This window comes from Macadamia integrifolia, chromosome 9 (genome assembly GCF_013358625.1).
Source record: "Macadamia integrifolia cultivar HAES 741 chromosome 9, SCU_Mint_v3, whole genome shotgun sequence".
Taxonomy (NCBI): domain Eukaryota; kingdom Viridiplantae; phylum Streptophyta; class Magnoliopsida; order Proteales; family Proteaceae; genus Macadamia; species Macadamia integrifolia.
This window is the reverse complement of record NC_056565.1, coordinates 20561680-20575377: the sequence shown is the minus strand read 5'-3', so window position 1 is coordinate 20575377 and position 13698 is coordinate 20561680. Positions and strand designations below refer to the sequence as shown.

At 36.3% G+C, this 13698-nt stretch overlaps 1 protein-coding gene across 3 annotated transcripts; it reads right to left on the bottom strand.

Annotated features, from left to right (window-relative positions):
* Window positions 1–2222: 2222 nt before the first annotated feature.
* Window positions 2223–12634, bottom strand: LOC122088355 (mitochondrial import inner membrane translocase subunit PAM16 like 2-like). Of its 3 annotated transcripts, none has more exons than XM_042657593.1 (5): window positions 12440–12634; window positions 7902–8014; window positions 3170–3303; window positions 2903–3038; window positions 2223–2528 (listed from the first exon to the last, which is right to left on the bottom strand). In XM_042657593.1, the coding sequence occupies exons 2-4, from the start codon at window positions 7957–7959 to the stop codon at window positions 2910–2912; spliced, it is 321 nt and encodes a 106-aa protein (XP_042513527.1). In that variant the 5' UTR covers window positions 7960–8014; window positions 12440–12634; the 3' UTR covers window positions 2223–2528; window positions 2903–2909. The 3 variants fall into 3 exon arrangements, with proteins under 3 accessions (XP_042513527.1, XP_042513525.1, XP_042513526.1); XM_042657591.1 differs by having other exon boundaries at window positions 7902–7989; XM_042657592.1 differs by having other exon boundaries at window positions 2223–2485; window positions 7902–7989.
* Window positions 12635–13698: the final 1064 nt, after the last annotated feature.

Here is a 13698-nt window from a genome sequence, read left to right as displayed (position 1 = left end):
TAGTTTTTACTTTCTAATTTGGGGGGTAAAATAGGTATTCTACAATCATTAAAGGGTCGGGCTAGGTCAGTGCACAATAGGCCGGTCTCGATCGGGTGTTAAACGGTCGGTCTCGATCGGGCGCCCGACGGTCCAAGTGGCAAAACCAAGACCGACCGTTTATAAACAGGCCGGGCTCAAGCCCGACACGTTTAATAAATGGTCCGGGCTCAAGCCCGACACGTTTAATAGACGGTCCGGGCCGGGCCGGTCTATAAACGGTCGGTCCCGATCGGTTTAGTCAGTTCGGGCCACGAATTGACACCCCTAGTTCATCATACTTAGAATCACATTTTGTGCATCATTATTACATGAAATCATTGCATTTATAAGGATTTACAAACTTTTTTCAAGAGAAAATGAGGGTTTCAATTTATTTCAAATTTCTTAGATCTACTCATGCTCAATGATTAAAAATGTTTATATTTTTTATATGTTATGTAAAAACAAATGTTCTACAACTTCCATGGAAAATTTTGATTTTTCTCAAAAAAATATATTTGTCTATCAATATGATACCCTTATCATTTTGAACATTTTCAACTCAATATATTTGTCTATCAATACGATACCCTCTACTTAAGTATTTATGCATTCTACATGTTATATATAACTTTTTTTAACTGTTTTTTTATGCAAAAATGTATAAAAATGTGTTCCCTATCCATTTATATGTGTATCTTTAGCGTATCTTAGCGTATCTCCGATACGATACGATACCCTCCAATACGTATCTTAATTTTGACCGACCGATACCAATACTTTAATCCTTGATTATTATTATTATTATTATTATTATTATTATTATTATTATTATTATTATTATTATTAACTGTTAAGGTGGATTTATCAATCACAATTTAGATGTCACATTCAGGGAGCGATTTGAAAATTGAAATAATTGATAGTCAAAATCATAATTGTACAGTGATTATAATATTAAAATTCCACATAGTTTAAGTCTTGTTCTAGGTATGATATCACATAGAGTTGAGTGGATGGCAAGCATCCTTATAACCAACTCCACTTAAAGTGAGATTTTTCTGAGTTATTGTATTTGTGCTCTTTTTTTTTTTTTTTCCACAGTTCCATATTATCAACCCTATATAGTTGGGATAAAAGTGAGTTGTAACGTTAAATTGCAGATATCAATTATGAGATTGAGGATAGGTGATCTACTCCTAACATTTACCTAGGAATATGGCCATCATTACAGGGATTATATTTGCTAAGAATACAATTATCAATTGATTAAGGATGCAAAGAGGTGTTGCGCCTTGGTTCGTGCACTAGGATTGGAACCCGCTTCTTTCTTATTTCCAGAGTAAAGATAACTCACTATTATAGGGAGGGGAACTCGGTTGCTGATTATTCGGCCAAAACGACAACAAAACAAACTTCTTCTTCAATAAGCTTCTCTGCAATGGTTAGGAGCAACATCGAATGGGATGCTATTGGTTGAATCAAGTTTCAAGATATGGATATATGATCTAATTTTTTTCATTTCTTGTTGATGGCAATGCTAAAGGTGCGGCAAGCCTTTTACTCTATGTTTAAGTATCTGACGTTGCCAGTCCAGTAATTTTTTTTCTTTTTCCTTTTTCCTTTTTCCTTTTTTTTTTTTAATGCCAATGACGTCTTAACCAGAAGACATAAATAAAAAATAAAAAATAAAAAAAAAACCATGACATGTGGTGATAAATTTCAGATACTTAAGAAACATCATATAAATAAACTCAATGTAGCTAAGATGAAAATGTTTAGATGGATATATGATAAAGCTAAAATTGATGAAATAAGAAATGAACAAATTAGACTTAATTTAGGAGTAAATCCAATTCTGGAAATTTTGAACATGTTGACCACTTGAAAAGAACAAAAAGAATTGAAGAAAAAAGAAAGGAGGAAACAAAAAGAATTGAAGAAAAAAGAAAGGAGGAAACCTTAGAAAGAAAAAACGATAGTGGTTCAAAATAATGTGCATATTATAGGAAAGGAGCTTGATTACTCCGGTTTGCCCAAATACAAAACAAACCAACAGCCAAGCACTGAAGGTTTGCCCACCCAATAAACAAAACATAAAACAAATGTGATTGTTTAAGAATATCATACCCTAATTTAACAAATGTAAGGAAAATATGAAAAACAGGAAATGCTGGGTTGTTCGAGAAAACAAAGAAGTATACAAGGAGGGGAAAAAATGCAAATTTCCATTAGTATGAACCCTTACAGACTTGTCACAGACAAATTTCAGCTGGATTGGCAAAAGATGCAAAAATATTCCCTCATACAAAGTTTCAAATACTAAAGAGGTTGATATTCATCTGCAAAGTATAGCAGTTCGGGATGGATAAAATCCAACTGTGCATATGATGCAGAGAAAGTCCATAGCTTAATTGGCTTCATCATGAGTTGGCTTCACAGCAGCTCCGGCTCCAGAAGAACCCTTATAATAGATTTATAGTTTTTGAGATCACAAACTAGAGAAGCTGCAAAGCTCCAAGCAAATCAACCAGAAGAGAGATTACAAAAGGGAAAAAGAACCAAATCTAGTTCCCTGTTTCTGTTGTAATCTGGAAATACCTTTAAATTTGGGAAGTGAAGGGGTGTGTGTGTGTGTGTGTGTGTGTGTGTGTGAGAGAGAGAGAGAGAGAGAGAGAGAGTCTGGCTTTTCCATGTATAAACTGCAAATTGCAAATTTATTGGGCTAGTCATTAGGTACAAGGTTAGTTCAAAACATGAGGCAAAAAATGTGTATACTTTTTTCTTCCCTATCCAAATTTGGATGTAGAATATTAAACTATAAAGAAAAACAGGCTGAGAACATGACAACACAATGAACCGAGTGAAGAGGATAGTCTACCAGATTCTCAACCTGCAGCTGTATCTGGACCTTTGCTTTGGTAGACAGTTTCTAAACATTCCTTAGCCCTGTGTACCTTTGACTGAAGATAAAAGCTCCCATTCTTAGCATTATTCTCAAACAAAGAATCATACCTCTGCATATATCACAGTGATTTTAGGGCCCATTTAAAAGAGATGGTTCTTACCATTTAATAGAAGTTCGAGGAAATTTAGGAAAAAAAGACCTCCCCCCCAAAAAAAAAAGGGAAAGAAAGGAAGACATCACCTTCAAGATTTCCTCCCAGGCAGTATTCTCAGTGACACCTAGAATTGCCCTTGCTTCTTGTTCGGTCATGATTTTTCTACCTCTGCGAATGGGGTTCTGAAATGCTTCTTGAGCAACACCAGATTTTGAGGCATCTGCCACTCATATGAATATTAATTGCATCAGAGAATGAAAAAAAGAATTCAGCACAACACAAATGGGCCATATCAACCTGATTGGTTTCTCCATCAAGGCGTATATCCAAAAGCGAGCAAGAGAGAAAGAGAGAGAGAGAGAGAGAGAGAGAGAGAGAGAGAGATTATGTGAATACATTCTAATGAATCTGATACTCATAGAAGTGTAAATTATGGAAGGCATATAGGTCATTACCAAGGCAGGCAAGATATAGTTGGGTGCCAAATGGGACATATCATGGCCATTGACGTTACTAGTGGTTGGCACACACTAGGGAAATGCAACCAATGTTCAGCTTAAACATGGTAATGTACAACCAAAAACAGTTTTTCAGTGAACCAAAAGGAAAAAAAAAAAAAAAATCGGCTTCATCCCAACTAAATGGGATCGGCTACATGGATCTTTGCCCTCCAATCAGCTCTATTCAAAGTCATACTTGATACAAGGCCTAGCTATGCATGCCTTTTTCCTCACCACTTCTCCTAGGGTCATTTTAGGTCTACCCTTGACTCTTTTAGTTCCTTCAATCCGAATCAAATCACTCCTCCATACTAGTGCATATTGGATATTTTGACATTTAATGTGTATTAAACATTGATCTATAGAGGGATCTGAAATGTTCACCATCAATTGTCTGACAATGAGAATCTCTGTTAGTTGGTTTTTCTCATACCTGAGAGGCACTTACTGTTGCATTTGTGCATTGTGCTCTATGGTGTGCCAATGTTGATGCCTACGGATAGGACTAGCTACATATTTGTCTCTCGGCATGCAGGGTATGAGTGTGAATGGGGGTAACGCTCAATATGGTTTCCAATGCCCTCTTAGGGAGAACATCCAAATGTGTGAATCATCTAACTGTGATTGGTCAAAATCCGAGTCTCGATTCTTGCTTGTGAAGAGTTTGCAAAAATATTTTATATTATTAAATAAGTATTATTTAGAAAGTGTTTTCAAACCTCTTTGGATCCAGCCACTCATGACACTCCAATATTAATCTACAATGGATTAGGGTTCATGACGATGACTTTATTCCATGCTTGCAAGGTCCATTGTGGATGTTAGTTGTGTGGGGGAAAAAATGTAATGAAAGTTTCTACCATTGGGGTGTTTTATGTTGCCTATCCATGGTAGGATCGTCCTATTGTGCAATTAATGACAATTCATGAACAACCTTTTAGGATCACACCACTTGGCATGATAAGTACTGTTAGATTGTAATCTTCAACATTAGCTTTGTATTAAAAGCTAAGGCCTAAACCTTAACTATATATGACAAGAGAACATAACATTGTATTGTCAGAGTTGAGGAGAGAAAGAAAGAATCTCTTCATCTTCAACCTTGGGTTACAGCCATTGGAGAAGGGGAACTCGATGTAGATCATCACCAAATGTTGCATTCCTTTGAAGGAACTCGAGCCAATGAATTCTAGGTAATCTTTTCCCTATTGTTATTGATTTTGTTCATCGCGTTCTTTGACATCATGTGCTAGAATTTTTTATCCAGTATTATTGTTCATGGCTTCAACACTTCTGCCACCATCAAAGCATCCAAAGGTCTTCGTTGAAGATAGTCATCCCACCTCAAACGACTTTCTCGTAGCATATCATGTATCAAAGCTTGATGTAGATCGCAGGAGCAAGGCCAAAACCAGTCTAGAACGGTTGTGGGATTCAACTGCTATGACAGAGAGCCTGGTCAGGTGTGGTCCGGTTCTTGGAACAGATTTCTATCTTGGTGCAATTCTGGTTCTCTACTTCAGCCATATAATTGTACCAAGAATGGATTAATATGTGTCATTTTGAGTATCCAATGGGTCGTAGGTCCACGGGCTTTATATTTTTGGGTCTACTTTTGTAATGGGTCAATTCTATAAGCCTAAATAATGGGGATTTAAGTCTCATACGGGATTAGTAGTTATTTTGTGTTTCTTAGTCATTAAGAATATTAGGTTTCTATATTTTGAGTATTCTAGAAGTCTAGTTATGCCCTTTATTTCTTTCTTAGTGAGAAAGTTATTTTTTTTTTGGAAGTTTGGGTTGTAGGTCCATGGGCTTTATATTTTTGGGTCTCCTTTTGTAATGGGTCAATTCTATAAGCCTAAATATTGGGGATTTAAGTCCCATATGGGATTAGTAGTTATTTTATGTTTCTTAGTCATTAAGAATATTAGGTTTCTATATTTTAAGTATTCTAGAAGTCTAGTTATGTCCTTTATTTCTTAGTGAGCAAGTAATTATTTGTTAGGAAGTTTGTGTCTAACGTCAATAGGTTTCTAATTTTAGTTTGTTTCCTTTTTCAGTTTCTTACCATGTATTGAGACCCTAACCTCTACCATATAACAAGGCATTACTGTAACCCAAAGACATGGATTGATTAATGAAATTGCTTAAGAGCTATGCTTACTACTATGTCCTGAGATAAGTTGTTCATCAATTAAGAGAGTTGAGGGTGAGACACCCCAGCTGAGATATAGCCATTCCCTATACCCCTTTCTTCCTCTATCAAATTTCACCCTCTTCCTTGCTTTCTTCTTCTACTTTTATCTTTATCTACTGTTTAAAGTGAGATTGGAGCCCTCTAAGATTGCTGATCAGAAGACACACATAAAGTCTATCGGTTCCAGTTTCAGTGCTTTCCTAGGATGAATTTTCGAGAGCATAACTTCCAAGTCAGATCTCTGATTGCTGTAGGAATTTGAGGGTTTGTTGAGGACCTTAAGAGGACCACTTAATCCAAAATTGAAGATCATCTAACGCTTCCAACTCAAGTTCTTGAAGAATCACCAAAAGTTCCCTTTTTCTTGCAACCAGCAGATCTCTCAATCCAGCTGGCAGAATTTGTTCAATTTTTCATGGTTTGTTCCTTCATATAGAATCTCCATTCAATCCAAAATCCAGCTCCATTTGAGTTGTGGTTTTTGAGTAATCGAATTCTCCCCTATTCAGCCCTATTTTCCAGATATGAGTTTTCTGTTGGATCTGAACTTGATTTGTGTTTTGGAGTTTTGATCCTACTGGGACTAATTACCACTTGGTAATTTAGTCTGGCATAAGAGCTACTGTCAAATCAGCTCTAATATGATCATTCCTTACTTTATACTTCCTAGTTTTGCCACACATCTATCTCAACATCCTTATCTCCACGACACTAAGTTTATCTACATGATGCTTCACTGCCCAATGTTCTGCAACAGACATCATAATCGGTCATATAATTGTCCTATAAAATTCTCCTTTAAGTTTTAAAGGAACACGTCAATCACACAACACTCCAGACAAACCTCTTCGCTTCATCCATACTATTTTAATTCTCTATGAAACATCCTCTATATCATCTTAGACCTAATTTGGTATGAATTCTATTTCAATTTCATGGGGTGATCTCTATTTTGGAAATTGTTTGGTTTGATTTTTGCACCTTATTCAGTGAAATAGAAATCAACTGGAATAGAAATTCTAAAATAGTTGAGGAGTTATTTCAATTTGGAAAAAGAAATTGATTTCACTCTTGTTCTTTAATGAACACATGATTAATTAAATGGACAAAGAAGTAATGTCATGTTAAAAATAAAATGCCACTCATCTTCTCTTAATTGACTTGCCACCACCATCACCACCACCACCGCCACAGCCACATCTACCACCACCATCCCTACCTCGCCCCGCCCCTACCCCCGCCACCCTCTCCCAAAGAAATATAGATAAACTATTCTCAGAAATTGAACTACCAAAAGGAAATCTTAATTTTGCAACCAAAACAAATTCAATTTCTTGACCAAAAATCTATTTGTTGACTATTTCATGAAATCAATACAAAATTGAAATAGAAAGCATACCAAATCTGGCCTTTATTTTAAGAATCTCCCTGTCATCAATTTTCACCACCTCATCATCCATCCTAATGCAACTAAAGTTACACACTATATACTTCATCTTCGTTCTACTTATCTACAAATCTTTTGATTCCAAGATTGATCTCCATAACTTTAATTTAGGGTTAATTCTTGCTTTTGTCTCATCCACCAAAACAATATCATCAGCAAAAAGCATACATCAAGGAACTTCAACTTGAATGTCTCTACTTAAATCATCCATCATAAGCGCAAACGAATAACGGCTTAAAGCTGATCCTTGATGTAACCCAATTGCAATTGGGAATTCACTTACCTTGACACCCCCTCTCCCAGTTCTTACACTAGTCACACCACCATCATACATATCTTTAATTATGTCCACACATTTACCTGAAACATTTCTTAGTGAATCCAACTCATTAATTAAGAAAATTTCTCAGATTTTTCAGTGAATCCAGCTCATTAATTAAGAGCAAAATTTTCCTACCAGGTTCGGTAGAATCCTCAATGTCATTATATAAAAATAAATAAATAAATAAATAAGAATTCACAACAATTATAGGACATGGTGTATTCAATAGAAAAAATAGAAAAGCGTAAATTTAGAAATAGTTTCCCCAAGGACAAGGATATTGGATATTTAGTGAAGGGTGAACATTGAAGCTGCAATCTAAAGGAGAGATGAAATTAGAGAAGCTTACTTTGAAGTGCTTGACGGTATGCTTGGACCAAAGCCCTTCCTAATATCCCAGAACCCATTACGATCAAGTTGGCAAGAATTTTTGCAGCCTAGGCCAAGTAGTATGTGAATAAGCTAGACAAATAGATAAATTCAAAAGGATAAAATGGATAAGACAGTAAAGTATTTGCAGAACAATAAAAGTAATAGTATAAATAGAAAATTCTAATCAAGCAATGAATCTCTCAAGTCTCAAAGCAGTAGTAAATGATGTAATTCACTAAATGATGCACAAACTGGAACCAAACGGACATTCATTGCCATTACCACTATCAGTCAACTCTGATTCCTATCGTAATTTTCACAATATAGAGAAAGAACTCTTGACATCTGAGAGAATTGTGAAGTAAAAGAGCCCCCACAGTTGTCAAGGAGACTACGCAACCCAAGGTGCTGGCAGTGCACCTAGGTAACAATGCACTGACCTAGGCATCCCAGGCATACAGTATATGACTATATGTAATATAGCAATGATAATTTAAATAAAAAAAGGGTACCCAATGCTCAAGGCTCCCACCATTGTGGGGCCTGGAGAGGATCATAATGTATGAAGCCTTACTCCTGCTTCGCACAAAGGTGATTTCCAAACTAGAACCCACGACCATTAGGTCATAATGGAGCAACCTTACCATTGCACCGAGGTCCGCCCCTCATCTAATACACAATGATAATTTTACATAATTATGCTTATAGAAAACATAGAAGCCATATCAATACAATGTGATAAAATTATGCCACTAATGACCTAATATGAGAATATGAACATACAATAAACAAGGTACAAAATATAATCTGAGCATATTCATCGAAAAACATCTTTACCATTAAAGGCTGAATTCCGATGGCTACCCTACTAGACATCATCCCCTATTAAGGTGTCTTCGCATTGCGTCCCAACCATGGCCTTCACTTAACCCCCCAAGTTAAAGAAGTAATAAACATAAATAAATGTAAACTCCTGAAATATCAACAAGGCGTGTTATTGCCTTGGAACCAAGAAAGAGCATGGAAGCATAGGCGACGCCTTGACAACTATTAGCCTCCACAACCCCCCCCCCTCCAAAACAAAACCTTTATTTCTTATGAGATGAGCTGGAGTAAACAGCAGAAGGATTAAAATTTAAAGTGTTGCACATGCATGGTTTGTACAAGTATGAGAGAATAAGCAACCAGAATAGTGTTCACGAGCATATTCTTTACTTTCTTAACTAAGCAAAATTTCAGAAGGACAAAATACAGAACTCCTTATACCAAACATTTGCCAGTAGAAGACCAAAACTACTTGGCAGAATGTCCGGAACTATGTCAGTAAAATGTCCAAAAATTGCATCAGACCATTGAAAGAAATAACAGTACTTAGCAGCTTATCTTAAACTATCGTATTTAACTACAAAAGAAAGGGGGGGGGGGGGGGAGGAAGAAGAATGAGAAAGAGAAGGACAGCAGAAAATCTACAATGGAGGGAAATCCACTTAAAAGAAAAGTTGCAAGAGCCCTTCTTCTGATTTTCACTTCTATGCATAACTGAAAACACTAATTTTAGGCAATGCTAACATAGACAGTATAGATGAGACCTCTAAGTCAAGCTTCTCTTAGTTAAAAGATTTAAATTGTACTTAAACAGGAAATAAATGGTTACCAAAATGGGTCCAAGACTAGGATTAAGAAGGATGAGCAGATCAACTATAAAGGATAGAATCAGGGATCCGGCACCTCTCCAACGCAGATCAGATGGCTGGTAGGACCCAGGAACGCACCCCTAGGTCCTCCAAGCCATCCGATGCACGTTGTGCGGGTTGGGGCTTTGGAGATGATCCTGACGCTAGAATCAGAAATGATGAAATGCATTAGAGAGCACTAATGACTCTTGAGCAATTGAGTCAAATGAAGCCCTAATATGTAACAAGTTAAGAGAAAGTGTACTAAGATTATTTAATCATCCCCAACAAACATTAAAGTCTTAAAGATCGCTTCAGCAGGTGTGTTCTTGTTGGAGCTTAAGGCTCTTAATGATAAGAAGAAGTCAAAATCGGTATATTGAGTTTATTGAAAGGAAGAAGCTGCAACCTTCAACTTTCTGGCCTTCAAGAAAGGAAGAAGGAACAGGCTAAGATTTTGAAAGGATAGATTTTTCAGCTTATTGAAGATATATTCTCAAAGAAGCTGCAACCTTCAACTTTTTGGCCTTCAAGAGAGGAAGAAGGTGATGCAGATTCTTCACCAAACTAGGCTTGTTTTATTAGGAATAAGCTTAGGGTTGGGTTGTATACGTGTTGGGCCTTCAGTCCATGTGGTTTAGAGTATATTGGGCTACTTTTATGGGTCTAAACTAGGGGTTCTAAGGTTGCATACGGGATTCAGTGATTTGCTTCCTTTTCTTTAAGTTTCCTTTTTAGATGGGGTTATTTAGTTTCTAATTTCAGTACCCAAATTAGTTTCTAATTTCAAGTCATTTTTAGTTTCTAATTTCTGTCTAGACTAGTTTCTATTTTCATTAGATTCTAATTTCCAATTTTTAGTAACTTCTTGTAATCAATTTTTAGTAACTCAAATTTAGTAACTCTGAGTTACTATTTACTTGCAAACCCTCCCCATCATTATTATAAATAAAGGAGAGCTCTCATCATAAAGAGACGAATTTGACAATTCAAAAAAAGAAAAGCTTCATGCTGCTGCCGCTGGGTTTTCTCCATGGCTAAACCTTTGTGTTTGATCAAGGGTTAGGGATTGGTGTGTGATCCGATCGACACTCTGCGGCGAGAAGTCCGGGTGGGTCTTTTCTTTTCTGGTTCTCTTATTGGATTCTCTTCTCCAGCAATACAGGCAAGTAATCTGAATTTTTCTGTAGAAATTTCTGGGTTAAGCTCTCTGTTTCCTATTCTGTCGACCTAGTCTATTTGGAGTTCTGGCCACCCGATGGCTTTGAATTTCTGGTCGAGTGTTACCCTTGTTGTATGGAAGACTCGATCCAATTTTTAGAGTAATCTGACCAGGGGATTGTCTGATATATTAAATCTTTCAAGTCTGGTCGATCTCTGTTCTAACTCACTTCTGTCCAAAATTCTGGTTCGATTGTTCCAGCTGTTGATGTATTAAAATTGGTAGCTGTTGTTCATGGTTCAGCCTCTATTTTTCCTGGTCTCTATTCAGCTACAGAAATTCTGAAACACTGAGATCGATGGACTGCTGATTTGTTATTGCTTTTTTCTGATTTATTATTGCTGGTATATTGGGTTCTTGGTTGTTCTTTGGTTTACAAGATCCTGTTGTTTGGGTCTAGTTTGGCTTGTCAAACCTATCCCTACATCAGAAGGAACAGGTTAAGATTTTGAAAGGATAGATGATGCACTTCCACCTCTCATCATTACATCCTGCCTGGGCCATTACCACGTTGCTCTCACTAAGGAAGCTTCGGTAGTGACTATTTCATGAAGGGTGCAAACTCCACCCTAGATTGGATTGACCAAAGCTTGAATTACCCACTAGACTCCACATGCCATGCATTATGGAAACAAAGCCTCATGAATCATGCCCACACATGGAGAGGTCAGTCTTAGCCTTTAAATTTGGCGGACCCACATTTGGGGCTCTCAATATTTTATTCTTAAGTCTGCCAACTATCAAAGAGATGAATGCAACATTGTGTTTAGACTATTATTGTTGTATCGCTTCAATCCTCTAATAGGAGTCGTCATTGAGTGCAATATAGAAGAAAAAAAAATTCAGACTATTTATATGAAGACACGGGTTTGAGTCTTACAGCTACCACTTTGTGCAAAAAACTGCTGAAGGTTATGACTGACTCTAGTTCAACCTTCCTAGGAGAAAATCAGGACTTGCTGTAGAATCGCAACCCGGCCATATCCCTCTTTTTCTCTTAATCCACACAAAATAATCCTAGAATAAATCCTAATCCTGCTCCCTGCTTCAATACCTATTCTTCAAGCTCCAGTTGGAAGCTAGTTGCCGCCTTGCCTCTCAAGGAAAGAAACACCAGTTATTTTTCCTTCTCTTTTCTTCCCCGTCACAATTTTTTGCCTCTATCTAAGGGGAGGGGTTGATGTTAAACCAAAAAACCATTACTCTGGATAATTGTGTCATTCTATCTGACAGCTATATAACTCCCAACACCACAAGAATCCACAAAAAAATTTGTAATACTTCAACCCACATGGAATCTTGTACCATCATGGAATGAATGAAAACACCACATCCAACACAACTAAGTGAAGACAATTTTCTATTTTGCAAAGGAACCAACTAACTAGTAAGCAATCATCACCCCAAAAAAGATTAAAATTGATTCAAATGAAGCCAGAGAAAGACAGGCATAGAGAGAAACCACAGTACTGATTCTAATTCCAAACCCTAGAACAGGTTATCAATCAATTTCGAAAAAAAAAACCCCCATAAACACAGAAAATGAATCAAATGGAGAAAATAAATATATAGAAGAAACATATTCAAAATCAAGAGAAGGAAAAGAAGGATTCAACGTACCATGGCTCGACAGCAGTGAACAGAGCCTCCAAACAATGGTGTCTTAAGAAAAGCCAAATACAATCTATTTACACGATAGTGAGGGAGCCTGAATCAGGTGAGAGTGAGACCTTAAGAAACAGAGATTATGGCTTATCGAACAAGAAAGCTTCTCTTGTAGATGGATTCTGGAAAGTCTGGTTTTATTTTGAACTCTTTCGTATTAATATGAGAGGAAAGGGTTACTGATTCTAGAGATTTTTATAGGCCGGGGTCCCACATTACGGTCCTCCGCAGCCGTCACTCAGGGTTTATAAAATCGGTGAATTGAATCGGGAATCGGCACTGATTCATCCACCGATTTAACGATTTGAATCAGGAATAGGTTCCAACCGATTCAGAGGTCGATTCGGAATTTTAAAACCCCGCAAGTGTCACCTAGGAGGCTAGGACTCGTGTATCAGCCTGTATCTAAGGCTATGTTTGGTAGCCAAGAAAACAAAAGAAATTATGAGGAAAAAAAAAGTATATATATTTGGTTATCATTAGAAGAGAAGAAAGAAAAAAAAAAGTTTTCATATTTTCTCATGTTTTATTGTGTTTTTGGTAAGATTTTTTTTTTTTTTGAGCAAAAGAAAACTTCATAATTTCCAAGGAGAATTTTGAAATAAAAAAATTAAATCTTCTAATAGATCAGGACATGCCAAGCACAAATAAGAGATTCTTAAACCAAGAAAAAAGTAGACTCTTTTCTTTTCTTCTCTTGGCTACCAAACAGAAAAAAGAATCTAGAAAAAAAAAGAGAAGAAAATAAAAGAAATGAAATGGTGCAAAAATAAAAAGAGTATGCATGTTAGGTAACTAATAAAAGAAAAGAAAAGAAAAAAATTCAAAAAATTTTGAAGTTTAGGAGAGAGATAGACACATAGGAAATCATTGTGTAATCATTCATTTTTGTCTTATTATATTTTCATATTTTCTCATGTTTTCTTGTGTTTTTTGCAAGATTTTTTTTTTAAGCAAAAGTAAACTTTACAATTCCCAAGAGAAATTTTGAATTTCAAAAGCTAAATCTTCTCTTGGGTGAAGACACACCAAGTGCAAAGAGAAATCCTTAACCCAAGAAAAAAAGTACAAAGGCTATGTATGGTAACCAAGAGAAGAAAAGAAACAAAATGAAACAAAATGGTGAGAAAATAAAAAGACTGTATATTTGGTAACCAATAGAAGAAAAGAAAAAAAATCAAAAAATTTTGAATTTTATGAGAGAGATAGACACA

Excerpts from the sequence above, each read along its gene's own strand:
- LOC122088355 (XM_042657591.1), bottom strand. Across the intron at positions 3,304-7,901 it reads ATACCGTCAAGCACTTCAAA|ATGCCTCAAAATCTGGTGTT; the intron begins GTAAGCTTCTCT and ends TATGAGTGGCAG. Across the intron at positions 3,039-3,169 it reads CCTGGGAGGAAATCTTGAAG|AGGTATGATTCTTTGTTTGA; the intron begins GTGATGTCTTCC and ends TGATATATGCAG.